The sequence below is a fragment of the Mobula hypostoma genome, chromosome 22 (assembly GCF_963921235.1).
Source record: "Mobula hypostoma chromosome 22, sMobHyp1.1, whole genome shotgun sequence".
In the NCBI taxonomy this organism is placed as follows: Eukaryota; Metazoa; Chordata; class Chondrichthyes; order Myliobatiformes; family Myliobatidae; genus Mobula; species Mobula hypostoma.
The window spans coordinates 54339439-54364879 of record NC_086118.1 but is presented as its reverse complement, the minus strand read 5'-3'; the positions used below and the strand labels follow the sequence as shown (position 1 = coordinate 54364879).

General features: G+C 41.7%; 1 protein-coding gene across 1 annotated transcript in view; it reads left to right on the top strand.

Moving 5' to 3' along the window:
* Window positions 1–25441, top strand: part of LOC134336417 (protein kinase C alpha type) — a 317831-nt gene that overhangs the window by 239371 nt on the left and 53019 nt on the right. Inside the window, exons 9-10 of the mRNA XM_063030625.1 lie at window positions 10042–10173; window positions 10829–11002. Coding sequence (XP_062886695.1) covers window positions 10042–10173; window positions 10829–11002 — 306 coding nt within the window. The remainder of the gene's footprint in view (window positions 1–10041; window positions 10174–10828; window positions 11003–25441) is intronic.

The following is a 25441-nucleotide window of genomic DNA, read 5'->3' as shown; positions in this document are numbered from 1 at the left end:
GGAGTACATCACAGAATTGCTTTCATTTGTTTGAGTTCTCAGGTCTCCTTTTTCTGGCCTCTTAAATTTAAACAATTTCTCTCAAAAGATGATTTGCCAGTCAGTCAGCCTTTTTAAACTACGGTCCTAAACTGTGAAACTCAATATGTAAAACTATAAGTGATGCAGATGTAGCTGAAAATTTTAAACAATAGCCTAAAAGCTATTTATTTAACCTTGCTTTTAACTAACATTTATTTGTCTTTTATTTTTATATTTGCATCTTATCCCTTTGTAAGTCACTTTGAACTACATCGACTGTATGAAAAGTGCTCTATAAATAAGTTACTATTATGCTTTTATGATGTATTTGACTTCCCCTGTCAGCCAAGTTGCATCATCTTCCCTTTAGAATATTTCTTTTTTGGGATGTATCTATCCTGCACCTTCCAAATTGCTCTCGGAAACTCCAGCCCTCCAGCTGTTTTATCATCATCCCTGCTGGTGTCCCCTTCCAATCAACTTTGGCCAGTTCCTCTCTCATCCCATTGTAATTCCCTTTACTTCACTATAATACTGATATATCTGACTTTAGTTTCTCCCCCTCAAACCGCAGGGTGAATTCTATCATATTATGATCACTGGCTCCTCAAGTTTCCTTTACCTCAAGCTTCTGGCCAATCCACCTCTTTCTAAGGATTTGATGTCATTTTTATAATAGAACCAACTCACCCTCTCTGCCTACCTGCCTGTCCTTTTGAAACAATGTGTATGCTTGGATACAATCACGAGGAAATCTGCAGATGCTGGAAATTCAAGCAACACACACAAAATGCTGGTGGAACGCAGCAGGCCAGACAGCATCTATAGGAAGAAGCACAGTCGATGTTTCAGGCCAAGACCCTTTGTCAGGACTAACTGGAAGAAGAGATAGTAAGAGATTTGAAAGTGGGAGGGGGAGGGAGAGGGATAAAGCTAAGAGCTGGAAAGTTGATTGGCAAAAGGGGTACAAGGCTGGAGAAGGGAGAGGATCATGGGTTGGGAGGTCTAGGGAGAAAGAAAGGGGGAGGGGAGCACCAGAGGAAGATGGAGAGCAGGCAAGGGGTTATTGTGAGAGGGACAGAGAGAGGAAAAAAAGGGGAAAAATAAATAAATAAGGGATGGGGTAAGAACGGGAGGAGGGGCATTAACGGAAGTTAGAAAAGTCATTGTTCATGCCATCAGGTTGGAGGCTACCCAGATGGAATAGAAGGTGTTGTGCCTCCAACATGAGCGTGGCTTCATCTTCACAGTAGAGGCGGCCATGGATAGACATATCAGAATGGGAATGGTACATGGTATGCTTAGATGTTAAACCAAGGATGTTAAAATATTGTCCTATAAATGTCTGCAAGAAAATGAATCTCAAAGTAATAGATGATGACATATACATATTTTGATAATAAATTTACTTTGAATATGAGATATCGTGTACTTTTCACTGTGGCAAAAATGAAAATCAACAGAACTGCAGATACTGGGAGAATCTGCAGTTTTTTTTATTTTCAGTAACTTTGAATTCATTGCTATTTCTCCAGGAATGCCTAACTTTAAGGAACTCTGCTCTTCAATCAGAATTCTGTCCCTCTTGCCCTGTTCACCTCGATGGTTGTTGTTTTCCTGCTTATCTTTGATAAGGTGTTCACCAAATCCACTTTCACAGCCACATCTCTTCACCGCTCACCAACAGTTACAAAAATCTGGGCTCAAATTATGATGCCACATGAAGGGTTAAAGTAGCTTACGATAACAGTTGCAGGGTCTTGAACATACTGTAGACCCACAACTTCCTGTTCTCCGTGCCTTTGAACCTGTCAGCACTCAGAGTGAAAATAAGAAACAACTTGGATATTATTATCCCCAACCACATCCTCAATAGTCAAAGTACTTCACAGCCACTAAGTTTCTTCTGACACGCAATTACTTCTGTCATGTAGACCAGGGGTCCCCAACCTTTCTTGCACTACGGACCAGTTTAATATTGACAATATTCTTGCGAACTGGCGGGGGGGAGGTGTTCAAGTAGGGTTAAACTCACCTCAACATGTCTTTTACAGTTAGGGTTGCCAACTTTCTCACTCCCAAATAAGGGACAGAAGTAGCAGTCAAGTCCCGGGACACTTTACCCCAGGAAAGACTACCATGACTGTGAAGCCTTGCACGGAGACCTCTGTGCACATGCGCATATGTGACGTGCGAATGCGCATACATGCTAATCTTCCCAACTATACTGTATGTACATTATTTCTATATTATATAGGCTGTGCATTTATCATATCATTCTTGCTTTTACTATATGTTAGGTTTTTTGTGTTATTTGGTATGATTTGGTAGGTTATTTTTTGGGTCTGGGAACACTCAAAAATTTTTCCTATATAAATTAATGGTAATTGCTTCTTCGCTTTACGCCATTTCAGCACGAAAGGTTTCATAGGAATGCTCTACCTTAGCGGGGGAAATACGGGACAAGGGCGGTCCCGTATGGGACAAACCAATTTAGCCCAATATACGGGATGTCCCAGCAAATACAGGACAGTTAGCAACCCTATGTTCAAGTTCAACAGTGCGTGACAGGGAATGAGGAAAGGCGCAGCTGACTCATATCGTTTCCTCGCGGCCCAGTAGCACTGAGTAGACAATCATGGTAATAAATCTCATCCCAACGACGTCTTGTAAACAGAAGAGCAGATAATTAAACTGTTTCTCAGTTGAGGAATTGAGGTGGACAAGGACAATGGTATTATTTGCTGTTGCAATATGTTGTCACTAGTTCTCTTGAGTGAACAGGCAAATAGGTTCAGTTCAGTATCTTCTCAAGGACCCAGACCTCTGTCAACGTGCATTTATAAAGTGTCTTCAATATAGTGAGTTCCCAGGATACTTCACAGGAGGGAATATTGAACAAAGCTTGCAAACTTGCCACATAGAAGATAGATTTAAACAGCATCCTAAAGTAGGAGAAAGAGAGGCACAGCGATTTCAGGAGAGAATTCCACCAAGTGGAAACTTAGCAAAGTCACGGAAGCTCACACTGAAGTGGGGAAAACGTACTTACTTACTTGAGCCCTTGGCTCCCAGTGGAGCATAGGCCCCTGATGACCTCGATCTCCATTGACCTCCAAAGTCAATAGGTACATTTAATGTCAGAGGAATGTATACAATATACATCCTGAGATTCTTTTTCTTTGCAAACATCCATGAAAACATAGGAGTGCACCAAAGAATGAATGACAGTTAAATGTTAGAACCCCACCCCCCAGTCAATGGTACAGAGGAGTTCATTCATGTTTCTGTAATCCGTTGTATCTGCTGTACAGGGGATTGGGTTAGACAGCTTCACCAGAGCCCTGTCGGCCAGCCTTACCCATTTCCACTTCTTGTAATGGGGATGTAGGGTTGGCAATTAAGGAAAAAATCTGCACAAAGTCTGGGGCTGAAGATGTGAAGCAATCTCAGGGAACTTCCGAACTGGTACATTGATGTGCCAGTTAGACTGAACCTAAACCTTAAAAATGTAGAGGCAAGAAACTGATTCAAAGTGGTGGCACTGTTATTGGAATTATTTGACACTGTACTATGCCAGGGTTTAATTTTGGCCTTTTGATTGAGTTAAGCAGCATTATGCACCTGTGATAAAACACATACTGAAGGTGGCAGAGCAGTCTAACCAGTCTGTGTTGTCCTTGCAATTGTCCGATATTTCATGAATTTCTCCAGAGCCATCTACTAACGTCATGTGGCATCTGTGCTCTTCAGCTAACTGCAGGTGATGACAATCCATATGACAGTAGTGGACCACCAGAGGGCAGCGTGGGAACACAAGATAAATGGCAAACTGAATTTCTAAAGTTCAGCAATGATAATGGAATACTTCTATTATATCCTTGAATAAAAAATAGTTAATATAGGAAAACAAATCAATTCAAACAGGTTTGTTTGTACCAAGACCTTTACGTTAATAGCACACAGTGAATCGCAACTTGTCCTGTTGATGTTCAAATACAGCAAGGCATCAGGAAGCCAAACTCTAGCTGGCCTTTCTTGTAAGGGAACTCTAAGTAAAAGAGCAAAAATGTCTTATTGTAATAAGAACCCTGGTGAGAACACACTTGCAATACTGCTGTATTGTGTATCTGCTCTGGTCTTCTGACCCAAGAAAACAGATGGGTGAGATAAAGGGAACGTGGCAAAAGTTCACCAGATTAATTCTCCGAATTAGGAGATTGCTCAATGAGGATAAATGGGTCAAATCTGAGCACAATAGGTCTCTTGTATTTAGAAGGATGTCAGGTGATTTAATTAAACATAACAAAATCCAATGGGGATAGAGTAGAAGTAAGTTAATTGAGATGTAATTAATGATAACTCATTTTCTCCCTCCACAGATGATGACTGACTTGCTGAGTATTTGGAACACTTTATTTTTATCTGAGTTCAGGATGATGTTTTCCTTTGCTGGGGTATTTAAAAATGAGGGCCACCATCTCAGAACAAGAGTTGGCTATTCAGGATGAGAAGTTTTTGTTAGGAATACCCTACACAAGAGGACTGAGGATGTTTGATCAAGACAGGGTCTGATGGATTTTGGATATGAAAGGCTTTGAAGGATATGTGATTAATAGATTAGTTCTGATTGATGGGTAGAGTAGTTCTGAGTGGCCCCAAGGTCCATTCCTGCTGCTGTTGGTTATGTGCTTTTGATGCATTGCTTCTGCAGCTGCCAGCCTGCACCGATACTCCCTCACCATACCTCTATCTTCAGGTTGGAGAATAGAGTTTATTTCTTCACTATTACCTGTTGGATATGTCCTACCAAGTCCTGTTCACTTCAACCAAAGTGTGCGCATCTTTGGGAACTTGCTGAAATACAAGGTCAACGTTGCTAACTGTGCAGCTCTGTGATTTAACAGCCCACTTCCCAACATACTTGAAATGTTAGCGGTTTCTCACTGCACTCTCGATAGCTGGCTGCTCTTGACAAAATGATTCACATTCTACACACCCTTCCACTGGCATGTCAATGGTTGGAAAACAAGCATCACCTCAAATTCCTCCTACTCTGACCACTCCAACCCAATCTAATAACTTAACTTAGCCTTTTGTGATTTGTCTGAGACCAGTGATTCACTGCCCTCTGCTATTAAAATAGCAAGCTAAACTTTTCCTTCACATGCATGGTGTCTCTCCCACAATGACCATGTACAGGAATTGAGAACATGATAGTTCAGAAGCAGAGCTTGCAAAGTTGCAAGCATTCTGGTTGCTGAAAAACCTTGGTTCTTTGTGTTGTTCAGCTGGAAACCCAGGCCCTTTGACCTTATACTCTAGCTGCAGCATATCTATCTTATGGTTTTGTATCAACTTTTAAAACAAAAGTCTTTGTTCTAGCGCACTGCTTGGTAATTTTCAAGAGGTGGCAGATTGAGTGAGAGGTTCATTGCATCACAAGGGAATTTGTTGTAGATATAACACATTGCTCAGACTAGAATTAAAATATTAGTCATTCAGAACCATTGTCTCTGGCAGCTATAGAATTTGAGTTGACACAGGAACCGCTAATTTTCCTTAACCCAGTTAAGCTCTGAGATCTGTCAGACTATAAATTCTATTGTTCAGTGGAGAGTCATTGAATCTCTTGTTCATGAACCCTCTGCTGTGTTGCATTCTTCTATTTTGGAAAGTGCATCATCTGAGACTGACACTGTATGTTGGGGTTTAATGGAATTTGATGGGCATCAAGGCCTCAGGTTGTATCATCAAGGTAAGTAAGAGACTGAAAGACTTTTAGATATGTATGTCATATCTGAAACGTTGGGGTTAAAAGCAATGGTTAGAAACCGAAGATCAGGACCTGATATTGCCAGGGTAGGTAAGTAGCCAGTTTGGGAAGGAAGGATCAGTCTTAAGAAGGTTTAGGGCCTGAGGTTTAGAGTGATGATCGTGTAAGTTAGATACGATTTAGAGAGTGGGATCTTCATCACTGCTGGTCAAATGATCTTGTTTCTGAGGCAATTAGGGGGTTAGGAGAAGTCAGCTGCAAGAATGGAAGTGCCATAGAGTCACGGAGTAATACAGCACAAAAGAAGGCCCTTCAGCCCTGCTGGTCTATATCAACCACAGCATCCTCCCTGCCAGTTGCAGTTGCCCGTTTTCAGCCCATAACCCTCCAAGACCTTCCCTTCCATGTACCTATCCAAGTGCCTCTTAAATACTGCCTCAACTACTTCCTCTGGTAGTTCATTCCAGGCATTCCTACCTTCTGTGTAAAGAAGTGACCTTTCACGTGTCTCTTAAACAGTACAATACCATAACAGACAACACAATAGCAACCAACAATTTACAAGATAAAGTGCAAAACATCCATGAGGAATTAACAATTAGCAGAATGGTCACATGTGCAAATGTCAATAATCAAACTTGAATAAATGTGAACATATGAATAGAACAAGGAGAGTAGGAAAGACTATTTAATGTTGTGCGGGGACAGTTGGAGTATTACACCAGAGTGAATTTTGAGAGCCTGGTTAGCTACAGGAAAGAAGCTTTGGAGATGACATATAGCCCTGATGGTGATGGACTTGTAGCATCTCCCTGACATCAGTTTAGTGAATAGGTGACTATTTTCAGCTCTTTTCTTTACTCTAGCGATGAACAGATCTTCTAATGTCAGTAGGTGACGGCCAATGATCTTCCCCACTGAGTGGACCGCTCGCTGCCTGGAGAGGGAGGAGGCAGCAGGAAACCAAACAGTGATAGAGTTGGTCACAACACTCAATGATGGCTGAGTAAAAATTCATCAGGATGTGCCCTGAGATGCTCCAAGTGTGGCCTCACCACTGATTTATATAACTGCAACATAAGGTCGCTACTCCTAAAGTCAATGCCCTGACTGATAAAGGCCAGCATGCTCAACACCTTCTTCACCATTCTGTCCCCTTGTGCAGTGACTTCCAACATACTCTATAGTTGTACTCCCAAGTCCCTCTGTTTCACAACATTTCCCAGTCCTTGCCATTCACTGTACAAGTCCTGGCCTAGTTTAAATATCCAAAATACATCACCTCACACTTGCCTTAGCTGAAATCAATCTGCCATTCCTCAGCCTATCTCCCTAAATGATCAAGATTGCTTTGCAATTCTTTGTAACTTACTTCAATATCAACAAGTTTTTCAAGATACTTTATTTAGTATCACTGGCAAACTTGCCAATTGCGTCATCTACATTCACATCCAAATCATTTACATATATAATGAATAACAGAGATCCCAACAATTGCCCCCGGACACCCCACTAATCACAAAACTCCAGTCGGAAAATCGAGCTTCAACCATTATCCTCTGCTTTCTATCATTCAGCAAATTCTGAATCCACCTCACTAGAGCCCCCTGAATTCCATGCTATGTAATCTTCCAGGACCTTGTCAAAGTCCATATAGACAGGATCCATTGTTCTGCCTTGCTTTGTCACAAGGAGAGATTAGGCCAGGAGTTTCTAACCTTTCTATGTCATGGATCTCTACTGTTAACAAAGGGGTCGGTGTATCCCAGGCTGGGAACCACTGAATGAGACAGACCTGGCTGGTACCCTGGCCTTGAGTGTAGAAGAACAAGGTAAAATTTGATGTTCCTCTTGCCTGAGGTATGTGGAACCAAAAGTGACAAAAATAAGAGATTGGCCGTTCAGGACAGACAGATGAGAAGAAATTTCTTCACCCAGAAGGTGATAAATCTTTGCAACTCGGGAGGCACAGTCTCGGGGATTAATAGGTTTTCAGAATCAGGGTGTAGGGGTGAGTGAAGAAAAGTCATACCATGGTAAAGACTGGCTGTGATATCAGTCAACACCAGCTTCCCAGCCCAAACATCTCCCATTTATCTGTTCTAGCTCTGTTTACTGTCTATCAACCAGTCCTCAATTACTGCCAGTACAGTGTCCTGTTTGTGTGTGCTCTAATTTTGTTTAAAAACCTCTGAATTTTAAACACGTCATTGGTTCCCCTTTATCTATTAGGCTACTCCAATCTACGTTGACACTGTGCATTTTCATTGCCAGTTCCATAGTAATCGATTCTAATATTTTTCCTACTTTTGAGGTCAGGCTGACTGCTCTGATCTGTGTTGTTAAACGATGAGGTTACATTTGTAACTTTCCATTTTATGGGAACCATTCTAGAGTCTCAGGAACTTTGGAAGATGTCAGCCATTGTCCCCGCCATCTCCATTGTCACTTCTTTCAGACTATGGGTCATCAGTTCCTGGTAACTTATTAACCTCCCATCCCATTAATTTCCAAAATGTTTTTATTTTCTTCAGCTCTTCATCCACTCTAAACATGTTGCTCTCTGCTATTTCCAGGAAATTTTGTTTAACTTCTTAGCTTTTTCCTTATAGTGTTCAAACCTATCTAACTTTGGAAATTTTTTTTTTACTTCAGTAGAAAGGATTTAATAGTTTGTTTTTACGTTTCTCATCAGATTACTCTCATATTTAACTTTCCTCATCAATTTCTTGGTGCTCCCCAGCAAACCATGACCCAGAATTTTCATTTAATCTGGTTTCATTGCATGAAAAATCAATTGTCACTGTTGAAATACTAATAAAAAAAAATAAGCAGCCTTATGCTGGTCAGTTTTGGAGGTTTTTCTTTTCCAATGGCAAGGTCTGACCCAGACCCGGTTTATGTTGTAAACACTCAAGTCTTCTTACAGGGCTAAAGGAAACTTTGGATTTTAAAGGGTATTTAAATGACATTTTATAAAATGTTTTTATCTTGGAGTTAATTTAAAACTTGCAATTACATTAACATATCGTTCTTCCAAACACGTAATAAACAAATTAACCTGATTAAAACTCATAAGCTCAGCACTCCTACTTTTTAGATATTATTAGAGCAGCATTATATGCAACCCTAACAGTCTACTGTAACACCCTAAAGTTACATATAGATTAAATTTTTCTTGAAAATTGCATGGTTTTGCTGCCAGTTTCAGTGTACGCGGTTGTTTTGATCTGCAGAATCACGCAGCAACCAACACTTAGCCATGCAGCTGTGACCTTGGGAGGAAGGAAAATATGCAGAATACAAGCAATACTGTTCTAGTTCCAAAAGAACATTTCTGCTTCATGAATAGCTGCTATAACCTATAGCTTCTTTCAGACCGTGGGACATCAAGATAACTACCATTTATGAAGATCAGAACTATACATTTGCAGTGAATATTAGGCATTGTATTATTGTTAATGGCATTTTGTAGAGCTTAGTGCAATAACTATATTTCTCATGCTGACAAAATTCCTGCCTGGAAGTCAGTAATTGTACCTCTTGCTGGACGCTAAAGCCTGAAAAAGGATGCAGTATTGGTTCAACCTATTTTCAACTGCACAGGATTGGGTTTTCTCTGTGATGTGCGAGGAACCTCCTGTTCAAGTATTTGAAGAAATATTAATCTGTGTCACATAAGCTGTGCAGATCAACATGCTGGTCTGTGATGATAAGTTGATCTCCAGCTAACATTGCAATACTTCCACCAGAATTGGCTTCAACATCCCGTGATTCCAGTGTGGGGAAGCAGGCAGGGTTCCTGCTGCCCATCTGTTTTCACTAGCTTCCACATTCAAAGTATCTCCATGGTCTAACAAAAGGCAGGTTCAGGCCCAGCAATGATGCCCTCTGAAGTACAGCAGCCTACTGATCTGATCTTTTTGGGCTCATGTATTTAAAGGTATTGTAGAGCCTTCTATCTTGCATTTCCAGCACAGGTTGGAGCTTTCAGTATTACTCAGAAGGAAGCATAAAACAAAAGCAAACGGAGGTGTCACAATGACATCCTACTTGGTCTTTTAGCTATTCTGTACAAGAACCTCCCTGGAGAAGGTAGGATTCCATGGCAGTATGGTGCTGTATGAACCCATTGCTTGAATTGTCAGAATCCATTCATGTATTTACTTCAGTGCAAGAACTACACATAGTATTCCACAAGCCAGCGATATTAAAGTTATATTCTTCCTTTATGTTTCCAATAGAAAGCCAAACTTGGACCAGCTGGTAAAAAGGTGATTGAAAAGAAAGCAAGTTCGCCATCAAATAATTTGGACCATGTGAATATATCAGACTTCAACTTCTTAATGGTGTTGGGCAAAGGAAGTTTTGGCAAGGTTTGTAAAAACGCATCGGGGAAAATCGTTTCAAAGGGGATGATATTGGTTTCTGAGGATGTTAAGGGGAAGAATTTTAGCCCACAATGAAAGACTCAGCAGGTCCTTGAGGAAGTTGCCGCACTTAATATATTTTACATTTGTTATGATATTAACAGAGTAAAAAGGGCCAACATTTTGCAGGAATAACTTCAGAAAAAACTTAGAATCAAGCATGGAGGAAGGTTTTAATGACTTGGAGAGAGGTTCAGAGTTTAAGGTCTAGCTAATATATATTTAATGGAATGTGATGGAATTATTTTCCTATGAATACACACTAGCAAGGTGCCTAAGCATCTAATCGCCACCGTAATAGCTCAGAGGAATTGTCGGCTGGTTGAAGCTAAAGATTGATTGTATCATCTAGGACACTGGTACTTTCTTGAGCAATTTCCATTTGGCCTTATAGAAAAATTTGAGAGAGGGACAATGAAAGTGCACTTTTTATTGTGCCTATACTTGATCTGGAAGAACAAAATATTAGGTGCCAAAAACCTTAACCACTTTTGTCTCAAAGTGCACCCCTCCCCACTATTAGCAAAATTAAAAGGATAATCAAGATCAGTGGCCTTTGTATGGTTCACAGTTCCTTAAGGCATTCAATTATCTTCTACAGGTCATGCTATCGGAGAGGAAGGGAACAAATGAGCTTTACGCCATCAAGATTTTAAAGAAAGATGTGGTCATTCAGGATGATGATGTTGAATGTACCATGATTGAAAAGAGAGTCCTTGCCCTGATGGAGAAGCCCCATTTCCTAACACAGCTCCACTCTTGTTTTCAAACTATGGTAAGTCTCTAGTTCCAGAAATTAAACATCGCAAAAGATGGTCACCAAGGACTTCATGCCTATAATTAAAATCTTTGAAAAATATTACACTAGTTCCTGTTTATATGTTTTTTGTTTTAAATGGCTGTTGGTGTGTTTACATTGTTTTGAAATTACGAGGATAGTTTTATTTTCTTGATCTCCTTGTGCCCATTTCTTCATGCTGTTGGGCTTTGAGTTTCCCTTTTTAGACTTCTGAACATTTGTTCTCATGTAAAGCAGTGGTGATAATAGGCAAGGTGCAATGCCCAGATGTTTCTTCCAATTGATTCATGGTTCCCATGGTTCCTAGTCGTTATTGCACTGTGTCATTCAGTTAGTTTCTTCGCACCCGATAGAACTGATTTTGTTGTTAGAAATGAGGCGGAAAGCAACAGTTTAGGCAAGCCTCGACAGGAACAGATTTTATTACTGTAGGATGAATCTGTGTCAGAAAATAGACTTTAAAGTAGGTCAATGTAAGTGAATAAAGACATTTGACATTATATTTTATAGACAATCTATAAATGAGCCATCAGTGATTTGGACCAACATGCTGATATTTTTAATTTCTTTAATTACTGGCATGCATTCTTCTCATATCTAAAATGTTTACCAGATTTTTTTGATTCATTCTGTCTCACATTCTTATTTGACTTCCTCTTAAGTAGATCTCTGCTTTATACTTTCATGTTTCTACATGTAAATATTCCCTTCTAGATTTATTGGTGAATGTTTTCTCTTTAATAATTTAATATTTCACTCCCCACACGAGTGGAAACTGCACTTTTATGACTGTGCTTTCAAGCCCTTTTATAATTTTATAAAAGGTCCGTTAACATCTGCCGGACGATGCTGAGGATGTTCTACGAGTCTGTGGTGGCCAGTGCTATCATGTTTGCTGTTGTGTGCTGGGGCAGCAGGCTGAGGGTAGCAGACACCAACAGAATCAACAAACACATTCGTAAGGCCAGTGATGTTGTGGGGATGGAACTGGACTCTCTCACGGTGGTGTCTGAGAAGAGGATGCTGTCCAAGTTGCATGCCATCTTGGACAATGTCTCCCATCCACTACATAATGTACTGGGTGGGCACAGGAGTACATTCAGCCAGAGACTCATTCCACCGAGATGCAACACAGAGCATCATAGGAAGTCATTCCTGCCTGTGACCATCAAACTTTACAACTCTTCCCTTGGAGGGTCGGACACCCTGAGCCAATAGGCTGGTCCTGGACTTATTTCCTGTAAATAATAATTTACGTATTATTATTTAATTATTTATGGTTTTATATTGCTATATCTATACTCTATTCTTGGTTGGTGCAACTGTAACGAAACCCAATTTCCCCCGGGATCAATAAAGTATGACTATGGCTATGACTAACAATTCTTAGTAAGGTGGCCAGTGATGTTCCATATTCATATAACAGATCACCCTCTCCCTCAGAATCAGAGCCTGCCATTCTTGATCTAAAGAGACTACAGAAGGAGGTTATTTATAAATGATAGAAAACAAGATGTCTGGAACAGGAACATGTGGAAGCAAATCTGTAAATTGGCTTAGATATGATATTCAATTTTTTATGTGTTAGATATGAGATGCAGTATGTTAAGATATGTAATAGTAAATGTGCATAGCTTAAAAGGATCCTCTGTTCCTACGCATTTGTTCAATTTAAGATCACTGCTAGTATAAAGCAAAGATTATGTACTGAAGATAAGACCCTCATAGTGTTGGGCACGTTGGCCAAGTGTGTTATCTCAAGGTCAGTTCGAGCCTCAGCTGTGGCAGCGTGTTTGTGCCCTTGAGCAAGGCACTTAATCACACATTGCTCTAGTCTGTGTGAGGAGTGGCGCCCCACATAGACTTCCAATCTGCGCCTTGTAAGGCATGAAAATGCCTGACGCAGGCCTCTCATGGTCTGAGTCGACGTTCCCTCCTCATAGTCCTGATGTCCACATAGCGTCAGCTATGGGCCAATGGATAGTGTTGTTGCTGTGCCAGACTGAAGCTGGCAACTCAGTATTACTCTGGATTTGATTGTGACTGAAGTTTTTGTATTCTAGCATTGAACGAACACCTGGCCAAAGTGGTGTCACATTTCCAGCATTACAAGAATAATTAGACTTTGAAGTTACAGTGAGGCATGAATCTCACTCTCTTCCCTTTGTTGTTAGATTAAAGGCCCTGGATACAAGTAAAAAAGTAAACTTTATGGCTGGCTTCAGAGCATTGCAGAGACTACAGAAAAGTGTTTCTCACAGCACTTACTGACAATCCTCAGAACATTATCACTTTAAATACAATCCTGACAATTGGTTTTGAAAAGGTAACTTTGATCTTGGATATCATGCAGGGAAAAACTTATCTGAGGTGATTTCAAACTGATGTGAAAATTGAAAACTTTATCCTTCTTAAGCTCTATTTATATCATCACTTGTTTCTAATACTTGATAGAGGAAGAAAAAATAAATACAAGGGACAAACTTTTAATGTGCTAAGGGAGAGTGCGAACCAAAGGAAAGATTTTCAAACCAAACTAGGCACCATGTTTTGAAATAAAGTCAGAATCAGAATAAGGTTTAATATCACTGGCACATGTTGTGAAATTTGTTGCCATGTGGCAGCAGTATATTGCAATACATAATAAAACTGTAAATTATAGTTTGAGGTGTTTATATATTTTAAAAGTTAAATTAAATAAGTTGTGCAAAAAGAGAGAAAAAAAAGTAAGGTTGTGTTCATGTGTTCAATGTCCATTCAAAAATCTGATGGTAGAGGGGAAGAAGCTGTTCCAGAATCTTTGAGATTGTGCCTTCAGGGTCTCGTACCTGATGGTAGCATGAGAAGAGGGTATGTCCTGGGTGACAGGGGTCTTTAATCATGAATGCCACCTCCTTGTCAATGTCCTGGATGCTGGGGAGGCTAGTGCCAATGATGGAGATGACCGAGTTTACAGCTTTCTGCAGCTTATTTGGATCCTGTGCAGTCTCCCCCCCTCCATACCAGACGGTAATACAACCAGTTAGAAAGCTCTCCACAGTACATCTGTAGAAATTTGCAAGTATCTTTGGTAACATACCAAATCTCGTCAAGCTCCTAATGAAATATATCAGCTTTTGTGCCTTCTTTGTATGTTGGGCTCAGGATAAATCATCAGAGATGTTGACGCTCAGGAACATGAAATTCCTTTCCATATCTGATTTGCTGATGAGAACCCCACCTTACCCTTTCCAAAGTCCACAGTCAATTCTTTGGTCTTACTGACGTTGAGTACAAGGTTGTTGCTGCAACACCTCTCAACCAGCTGATCTGTCATGCTCCTGTATGCCTTCTAGTCATCATCTGAAATTCTACCAACAATAGTTGTGTTGTCAGCAAATTAATAGCTGGCATTTACACTGTGCCTAGCCACACGGTCATGGATGTAGAGAGAGTAGAGCAGTGGGCTAAGCACATATCCCTTAAGGCTACCAGTGTTGATTATCAATAAGCTGGAGATGTTATTTCTGATCTGCACAGACTGTGGTCTTTCAGTGAGGAAAGTTTGGGAAATCTGAAAATGGGACTAACGAATTGCACTTTACACTGTGCTTTTTGCAGTCGTTGCAGCCATTAAAACATTTTTGTAGCAAAACCACATGCTGGAAGGACTTGCCCAATTAAGCAGCATCTATTAAAAGATAAACCAATGAATGTTTTAAGTCAGCAACTCTTCCTTCAGAATTGAGAATCCCTGACTGGCTGAGTTCTTCAAGCATTTCTGCTTTTGGTTCATATTCCAGCACATGCAGCTTACTTTGTTTTCCACTATTGCAGAATTGCTAATATTGTAATAGAGGAGAACGAAGCAGCCAGTCTGTGACAGCAACGGGGCGATCTGTCTTCTAATGTAGGGACAAGTGATGACCAGGTCACCCACCTGAGATGACAGTCTTGAATTGCAGTGTTTTACAGCAAGTTGTCCCAGAGATGAACACTGATACGTACATACAGAAAGACAAGTTTTTAAGTTTCTAATAGTTGCAGAGGTATATTTTTTTCCTATCCTATTCAATCCACTGCTGTTTAGAGAAGCAGGATTTATAATTTTGACGTCTGTAGTGGGCAAAGCCATGCAGGGAAAAGCATCCTTTCTCTTCTGGCAGAATACCACGTCTCCAAGAAAATAATTGCATTCTAGCTATGCTGGCAGCAGACAGTGTAATTTGGTTTCGATTGAAACCTGAAGGAGCCTCACAACAGGAATGCCAGTTTGTTCCTCCTGTTTAATGCATCTTTCTTTAGTTCAAAACTAGTGAATTAAGTTAATTCACAGTCAAATGTATTATTACTAACAATCCCGTCCCCCTCTGTACGTTAGGTTGAAACATTTTCAATACAGAAGTACGTATACAACAATCGAGTTAAACAAAATTATGAAGGACAAAAGGGTAGGTTAAGGCATCCGTTAGTCTTGCGAGACAATGGATCTGCGCCTGGAAAGTCTTCACTCTCCAGGGTGCAGGCCTGGGCAAGGTTGTATGGAAGACCAGCAGTTGCCCATGCTGCAAGTCTCCCCTCTCCACGACACTGATGTTGTCCAAGGAAAGGGCATTAGGACCCATACAGCTTGGCACCAGTGTCACCACAGAGCAATGTGCGATTAAGTGCCTTGCTCAAGGACACAACGTGCTGCCTCGGCTGGAGCTGGAACTCACGACCTTCAGATCACTAGTCCAATGCTTTAACCACTTGGCCACGTGCCCACAAAAGGGTAGATAGTAAGGATTTTTCCCCCACAAACAATGGACTCACTTCCAAGAACTCTTCATCTCATGTTCTTGATATTTATTGTTTATTTAATTTTTAAATTTTTTTTGTATTTGCAGTTTGTCTTTTCACATTGATTGTCTGTCTTGTGTGCATTTTTTCATTGATTCTATTGTGTTTCTTTGTGTTTACTGTGAATGCCTACAAGAAAATGAATCTCAGGGCTGTATGTGGAGACATGTATGTACTTTGATAATTAAATAACTTAGAAAGCATAGGTTTAGAGTAGTGAATAAGACACAGAAGGAATCTGAGGAAGAACTTTTTCACTCAGAGGGTGGCTGGAAACTGAAATGCACTGTTTGAGGGGCAGGTCGAAGCAAAGACACTCACAACACTTCAGTAGTATTCAGTCGAGCACTTGCACTGCCATGACAAAGTAAGGCTTTAGATAAAGTGTTGTTAAATGGATCAGAATAATTAGCTACTTGATGGTCAGTACAATTTTCTGTGCTGTACAATTTTGTGACATTTCGTCTTTGGGTGCTGCAGACTCTGGAACCTGGCATGCTGAAACTTTGGCTCACTTCTTACTAGCTGAGCTTCATAGCCCAGCATTGACATCAGGGTTTCATCAATAGGTGCAATTAGCAAGTTTATTGATGACACAAAAAGTGCTAGTGGTGTTGATAATCAAAGAATTCTCTTCGGTTGACGAACAATAACTGGCCAGCTGGAAAGTTTGCTCGAGCAAAGGGAGATGAAACTTAATCCCGATAAGGGCAAGTTATGCATTTTGTATGGCCCAGTAAGGATATATGATGCGTTAATCAAGTGGTTAAGGTGTCGGTCTAGTGATCTGAAGGTTGCTAGTTCGAGCCCCAGCCGAGGCAGCGTGTTGTGTCCTTCAGCAAGGCACTTAACCACACAGTACTCTGCAATGACACCAGTGCCAATCTGTATTGGCCCTAGTGCCCTTGCCTTGGACAACATCGGTGGCATGGAGAGGGGAGACTTGCAGCATGGGCAACTGCCGGTCTTCCATACAACCTTGCCCAGGCCTGCGTCCTGGAAACCTTCCAAGGTGCAAATCCATGGTCTCACGAGAGTAACGAATGCCTATTAATAAGGATATATCATGCATGGCAGGGCCTTTGGGAGTAGTGAGGGAATTTGATCTATGACTCCACAGACTCTCACATGTAGGTGAGGTAGTGAAGAAGGCATGTAAGTTGTTGGTCTTTATTTACTGGGGTATAGAATAAAACAATATGAAGGCCATTATAAAACTTTGTTTAGACCACAGCTGGCCATTTGTGTGCAGTTTTAATTACCACTTTACAGAATGGATGTGAATGAACTGGGGAGATATAGAGCAGATTCACCAGGATGTTGCCCAGGATGGAAAGTTCAAATTTTGTGGGGGAGACCGAATGAGCTGAATTTGAAGACAGGATAAATGATGGCATCTTCAGTTCTGTATGTGATGTCACCAAACTTAAATATTTTAGATAGTGAGATATGCGAGAAATGTACTGAACCAGTCTGTCATGAATCACAATCCAGCACAGACTTGTTGCAGGAGGTAGATAAAATACTAATTCCTTTATTAGTTTAAGCCAAGTCTTGAGGAGCATGCTTCACAAAGCGGGAACATTTCACTGATAGGGCAAATGAGTGTAGTTGTCTACTTTTATTCAAGGACCGAATGGTTGAGAGGTAGAAACTGTTTTTGAACCTGGTGGTGGTGAGTCCTGAGGCTCTTGTACCTTCTACCTGATGACAGCAGTGAGAAGAGAGCATGACCTGGGTGGTGGGGATCTCTGACGACGCACGTCTGCTCTCCCCCATCCTACCGCCACCCTACTTGGGATAGGATTCCCCTTGTCCTCACCTACCACTCCACCAGCCTCCGCATCCAGCACATAATTCTCCAAAACTTCCACCATCTCCAATGGGATCCCACCACCAAGCAGCACGTCTTTCCCTCCCCACTTTCTGCTTTACGAAGGGATTGCTCCCTATGTGACTCCCTTGTGCATTTGTCCTTCCTGGCACTTCCCCTTGCAAGCAGAACATGCCCCATACCAGCGGTCCCCAACCACCGGGCCGCGGACCGGTACCGGGCCGTGAGGAAACCTTTCCTCATTCCCTGTCACGCCCACTGTTGAATTTGAACGCATGCAAGGTCATTATCTACGCGTCATCCATGTCAGCGTGGGAAGATCAACTCCTCGAGCTTGCAAATGACAGCGGGCTGAAAAGTATGTTTGACATAACATCTCTGCTGGCATTCTGGATCGAAGTCAAGGCTGAATATCCTGAGATAGCCACGAAAGCACTGAAAACATTGCTTCCATTTCCAACATATCTCTGCAATGAACGCAACGAAAACTAAATTGCAGAATAGACTGGACATAAGGAACCTCCTTCGAGTATCGCTGTCTCCCATCGCCCCTCGATAGGACCGTCTTGTTGCAGGAAAACAAGCCCAGGGCTCCCACTGATTCAGCGATATTGGTGTGTTGCAATGATTTTATATGTTCATACGGGGAAAATATGTGCTGCGTGATTAATATCCAAATGTTACTTAAAATGTTATGATGCTACTGACTTATAAGTGACTTATATAACCATATAACAATTACAGCACGGAAACAGGCCACCTCTGCCCTGCTAGTCCATGCTGAACGCTACTCTCACCTAGCCCCACCGACCTGCACTCAGCCCATAACCCTCTATTCCTTTCCTGTCCATATACCTATCCAATTTTTCTTTAAATGATAACGTCGAACCTGCCTCTACCATTTCTACTATAAGTTCGTTCAACACTTACTTCAAGCTCCCGTCCTCCCCGATAATTGACTTATCACTATATTCATGCGAGAAAAAGATGCGCTGTGTGTTTAATATTAAATTCGTTAGATAAATCCTTTTAGAAACGAAATTGAGTGCATTAGCCACTTATCACCTATATTCCGGTTGTGATTAACACCCCCCCCAAACAGAATCGCCAAAAATGACCTGATAGAGGTTTATATGCTTACGATAGGCATTGATAGAGTAGACAGACATTACCCTTTTTCCAAGGTTAAAATGTCTAATAGCAGAGGGCATTCATTTAAGGTGAGAGGGTGTAAGTTTAAAGAAGACAGGTGGGCCAAGTTTTTTTTTACGCAGGGAATGATGGACATTGCCAGAAATAGTGGTGAATGCCAATGCAATAGAGGCGTCCAAGAGACTCTTAGATAGGTACATGAACATACAAGGAATGGAAGGATATGAATATTGTACAAAGAAAAGGAATTAGTTTAGTTGGGCATTTAATGACTAATTATTTCATCTTAATATTGTGGGGCCCCTTTTCCTGTGCTGTACTGTTCTGTGTTTTTACGTTTAATTGTTAGAATTATTCTTACCTTAAAATTTGTTAGGAAATTCCAGTTTCTACTTTAACCTCATGTTTTCCTAATCATTTTTATAATTTTTTCTGTAACTTCTGTGCTTAAAACTGACACTTTCAACAACAGCTCTGAAGCAACCTCAATCAAATTAATTCCCGGTGTAATACCTAATATTCCTTCAAGTATTAGGGAGCCACAAGGTTTTGAGTTTGGACTTTCTCAAACTAGAAGATCCTTGCGATGCAGATGGATGCTTCGTAAGCATGAAATCTAATTATGAATCCCCTCTCCAAACCCCTCAACTCCAAATCCAGTTTCAGTCCATTTGTAACCTTAATTTATTGCTTTATTTTATTAATAGGCATTAATTTATTTCTGAGTGCTTGATTTTCTTACATATTTTCATGCTACTTCTCCTGTATATACATTCAAATTTAGTGCCGAAAAATCCTTCATTAAATCTCTACTTAAAAATAAAAATTTTGTCATTCGCAGAACTGTTGCAGTTTAATCTGAACCCTCGAAGTCTTCCACAGGATGAGGCTTTTTTTGGCTTTGTTTTGTACCTTTTCTACTTCACTCTTAATTCCTGTCAGAGCACAACAATATCTGGTGGTTTTTAGATTAATTTTCATTGGGCTGTATTTTTTTATTTCACATGTAGTTCCAGCTGACAAAACTATATTCTTAAAGGGAAATATTGAACTATTCTAGAATCTTAATAGAACTGGATAATTCCAAATAGCATTGGCATTTAACAAGGAACTTTGTTTAAAAAGAGCATAATCCTCCATCTCTTGCTAATTCAAGTTCAAGTTTATCATTTGACTGTACAGTACATGCATATAACCAAACATTTCTCCAAAACACAGTGCACCCATAATACATGTATCACACACAGCACATCGAATAAAATATTACCACAATTTAGTTAATAAAATATAATTTAAACGGCATGTAGTGTGCAGCACAGGTAAACAGTAAACAACTCACTGTCCTAGTGATGAGATAGCGGTGGTGGCAGGGTATTCGGTAGTCTCACAGTCTGAGGGAAGAAGCTGTTACCCAGTCTGGCAGTCCTGGTCCTGATGCTCTTGTACTTCCCACTTGACTGCAGTGAGTGTGTCAAAAAGATTACAGGATGGGTGGAAGGGATCCTCAACAATGCTTCAGGCCCTTCACATATAACGTTCCCAGTAAATGTCACAAATAGTGGGGAAGGAGACCCTGGTCATCCCCTCAGCAGTTTCTTATTGTGCACTGTAAGGTCGTGCAGTCCAATGCTTTGTAGCTTCCATTCCACACAATGATGCAGCCAGACAGGATATTCTTGATTGTGCTCCTTTAGAAAGTTATTAGAATTGGGGCAGAAAGCTTTGCATGCCTTAATCTTATCAGGAAGTGTAGACATTGCTGTGCCTTCTTGACTAATGAGGAGGTGTTGTGGGTCCAGTTTAGATCAGTCATTAAGTGCACATCAAGGAACTTTGTGTTCTTCACTCTCTCCACGGCAGAGTCTTTGATGTGCAATGCAGAGTGGTTGACCTGTGCCTTCCTGAAGTCCCCAATCATCTCTTTTGTCTGGTCCATGCTGAGACTCCGGTTGTTGTTCTCACACCATGTGACAAGCCTGTCTACCTCCTCTCTGTATGCCGACTCATCGTTGTTGATGATGAAGCCAACCACTGTGGCATTTCAGCGAACTTGATGATGTGGTTTGAGCTGGATCTGGCAGTGCAGTCGAGAGTGAGCAGTGGGCTGAGCACACATCCCTGGGGGACATCAGTGCTCAGCACGATGGAGCTTGAGATGTTGCTGCTAACTTGATTTGATTGGGATCAAGTAGTCCAAGATCCAGTTACAGAGAGGGGTGTTGAGCCCCAGTGAGGGTAATTTACCCACCAACCTCTGAGGAATGACCATGTTAAATGTCGAGCTGAGGTTGATGAACGATAACCTGGCCTATGAGGCATTGTTTCCTAGGTGGGGCAGGACGGAGTGGAGGGGCTGAAGCACCCGTTTGAGTCATAAGCGAACTGGAAAAGGTCCAATGTAGCTGGAAGGTGAGACTTTATATGATCCATTACCAGCCACTCAAAGCACTTAATGATTGTTGAGGTCAGTGCCACTGGGTGGTAATTGTTTAGGCCGGTTACCATACTCTCTTGGGCAATGGAATGGTGGTGGCTGCCTTGAAGCCTGTAGGTACAGTGAACTGTTGCAAAGAGACATTAAGCCTATTCATTAAGACCTCTGTTAGCTGGGCTGCACAATCGGGTATGTTGTGTGGCCCTGCAGCTTTGCGTTGATTTACCCTGGCTAGGATCCTCCTCACCTTGACTGTGGTCAGACAGGGTGCCTGTTCCTCAGGGGGAGAGGGGGCTTTCCTTTTGTTGCATCACTCATTGCCTTGCTGTCACAAAGGTTTCTGTAAGCAGTTTATGTTGACATTAAATATTAACGTTAAACAGTTACTTAAGATGATTCTAAGATTGTGCATGTTTGAAGCCAATGTACAAAGAAGTAGGCATGTTTATGCAAAAGGTATTAACATGGAGCTGGTCAATTAAAGCATGCAGTTTTATTAATCAGTTACATAATTTGAAAGATCTGAAGAAATTTCTAATCAACCCCCCGTGTTAAATCATGAGTACACCTACTTTTATCTCCCTGCGGACTTCTTTCCACTCCTAATGTGCATGTCCGCTCTCAATAATTTAACTTCTAGGACTTCATTAGTTTCCTTCCTTGGTCTCCAACCTCATCCTCTGATCAATCCTGTTGGCCCACACTCTTCTTTATTTAGCTCAATCAACACTGAAAAAATTTACTCACATACTGTCATATAATCCCTCTCACTCTCAATCACTTCAGGATTCCCCTCCTCTCTAATATCCTGCTCTTAGCAAAAACCAAAAGGGAAATAATTATTACATAATTGATCATTGGTGTTGCTATTCAACAGACCTCACTCCCGTGATTCCGTTTGTTTTTTTCTACTTGCATGTTTATAAAATAATGATCCTTTTGTAGCGTCCTCCACGTTCTCATCTTGTCTATAGCCACTTATTTAGAATGTTATTCTTACAAACTTAATAGCCCTCTTCAATTTCACAGTAAGTGTTCAGTAATATTCTTTCAATGACATAATGAAACTGGAGCAATTGGCTTTTTTTTAAAAGGATATTACAACAAATTCAATCTCCTAGTTTTTGCCTCTTCAGTGCTACATGATTGAGATGAACTTTCAGGAGTGAACTGCAGTAATGAGAATTATAGGATCAGTAGATGTTAGAGAGGAAATTTGACCGATTCCCCAAACCACGAGCAACCTCCAACAATTGTTCTCTTTCCACAGGCTCAGTGACTCCACAAGGCTTATATCAGAGGCCCAAACATCCATCTGATTGCTGCCTCTAAGGCCCCAATCCAGATATTCCAGGCTTTGATTCATCTAATTATCACTGCCCCCAACACCCTCAGTCTCCTTCTCATCAACCTGACCCCAAGTCCCAATCCTCAGCCTATGGTGTGAAAGTATTGGGTGCTTCTAAAGTTTACAGCAAGGGATCCACAACCAAAGCAGTTTTAAAACTAAGTATGCAATTTCTTTTTGGAAATCTCCCAGTTTTATTCCTTTACCTCTTCTACTTCATTTGGCTTGATCCTGGAGTTCATGAAATCTCCAAATATCCCATTGTCTCAGCTTGCTCCTGCCCCACTGAACTCATTTTTGCATACCTTGACACTGTTTTATCCCCCTTTATCCAATCCCTTCCCACCTATGTTCATGACACTTCTCACTCTGAATTTTTTCAATGATTTTAAGTTCCCTGGCCCCCACTGCCTTATTTTCACCATGGATGTCCAGACCCTATATACCTCCATCCTCCACCCGGAAGGTCTCAAAGCTCTCCACTTCTTTTTGGATTCCAGACGTAACCAGTTCCCCTCTACCACCACTCTCCTCCGTCTAGGAGAATCAGTCCTCACTCTTAATAATTTCTCCTTTGGCTCCTCCCACTTCCTCCAAACTAATGGTGTAGCCATGGGCACCTGTATGTGTCCCAGCTATGCCTGCCTTTTTGTTGGCTTTGTGGAACAGTCCATGTTCCAGGCATATACTGGTATCTGTCCCCCACTTTTCCTTTGCTACATCGACAACTGCATTGGTGCTGCTTCCTGCACACATGATGAGTTTGTTGACTTCATTAACTTTGCCTCCAACTTTCACCCTGCCCTCAAATTTACCTGGTCCATTTCTGACACCTCCCTCTCCTTTCTTGATCTTTCTGTCTCTGTCTCTGGAGACAGCTTGTCTACTGATGTCCACTATAAGCCTATGGACTCTCACAACTACCTGGACTATTCCTCTTCCCACCTTGTCTCTTGCTAAAATGCCATCCCCTTCTTGCAATTCCTCCGTCTCCGCCGCATCTGCTCTCAGGATGAGGTTTTTCATTCTAGGATGAAGGCAATGTCTTCCTTTTTTTAAGAATGGGGCTTCCCCTCATCCACCATCAACTCTGCTCTCAAACGCATCTCCCCCATTTCACGCACATCTGCTCTCACTCCATCCTCCCGCCACCCCACTAGGAATAGGGTTCCCCTGGTCCTCACCTACCACCCCACCAGCCTCCAGGTCCAACATATTATTCTCCGTAACTTCCGCCACCTCCAACGGGATCCCACCACTAAGCACATCTTTCCCTCCCCACCCCTGCTTTCCGCAGGGATCGCTTCCTACGCGACTCCCTTGTCCATTCGTCCCCCCCATCCCTCCCCACTGATCTCCCTCCTGGCACTTATCCTTGTAAGCGGAACAAGTGCTACACATGCCCTTACACTTCCTCCCTTACCACCATTCAGGGCCCCAGACAGTCCTTCCAGGTGAGGCGACACTTCACCTGTGAGTCGGCTGGGGTGATATACTGCGTCCGGTGCTCCCGATGTGGCCTTCTATATATTGGCGAGACCCGACACAAACTGGGAGACCACTTTGCTGAACACCTACGCTCTGTCCGCCAGAGAAAGCAGGATCTCCCAGTGGCCACACATTTTAATTCCACATCCCATTCCCATTCTGACATGTCTATCCACGGCCTCCTCTACTGTAAAGATGAAGCCACACTCAGGTTGGAGGAACAACACCTCATATTCTGTCTGGGTAGCCTCCAACCTGATGGCATCAACACTGACTTCTCAAACTTCCGCTAATGCCCCACCTCCCCCTCGTACCCCATCTGTTACTTATTTTTATACACATTCTTTCTCTCACTCTCCTTTTTCTCCCTCTGTCTCTCTGACTATACCCCTTGCCCATCCTCTGGGTTCCCCCGCCCCTTGTCTTTCTCCCTGGACCTCCTGTCCCACGATCCTCTCATATCCCTTTTGCCTATCACCTGTCCAGCTCTTGGCTCCATCCCTCCCCCTCCTGTCTTCTCCTATCATTTTGGATCTCCCCCTCCCCCACCCACTTTCAAATCTCTTACTCACTCTTCCTTCAGTTAGTCCTGACGAAGGGTCTCAGCCCGAAATGTCGACTGTACCTCTTCCTAGAGATGCTGCCTGGCCTGCTGCGTTCACCAGCAACTTTGATGTGTGTTGCTTTTTATTTTGCTGCTTGCCGCTGTACCAGGGTTTTTACCCACATTTAACTCATCTGATTGACGTGGTTAATTTTAACCGGAACAGCTTACATCTCTGTTCCTGCAGGGCTCAAAAAATTCAGCCGAGGAAGGAGTCTGTTGTACATTACAGGAATTCAGCTTTCTTTTCTCCATGCACTTCCTCTGTGTCTGAATCAAAGTGGAAAGTTAAAATCAATTTTGTAATTGCTAATTATTTCCCATCTGATTATTGATTCCATCTTCTATTGCCTCTTCATAATTTAAAAATTTGTTATACACACTGATTGATCCAATTCTTCCAACACGGTAGCATAGTGGTTAGCGTAACCCTAGTATAGCTTGGGGCATCAGAGTTCAGAATTTGATCCCAGTACCCTCTGTAAAGAGTCTCTGTATGTCCTCCAAGTGGAATGCGCGGATTTTTTTTTTTCCGGGTCCTCCGGTTTCTTCCCACAGTCCAAAGGCATACCAAGTAGGTTAACTGGTCATTGTAAATTGTCCTGCGATTAGGTTTAAGGTTAAATCAGGTTTGCTGGACGGTGTGGCTGGAAGAGCTGGAACGGCCTCTTCCGCACTGTATCTCTAAATAAAAATAAATACTGTGAAAATGGGATTTGGGATTTTGATAATTT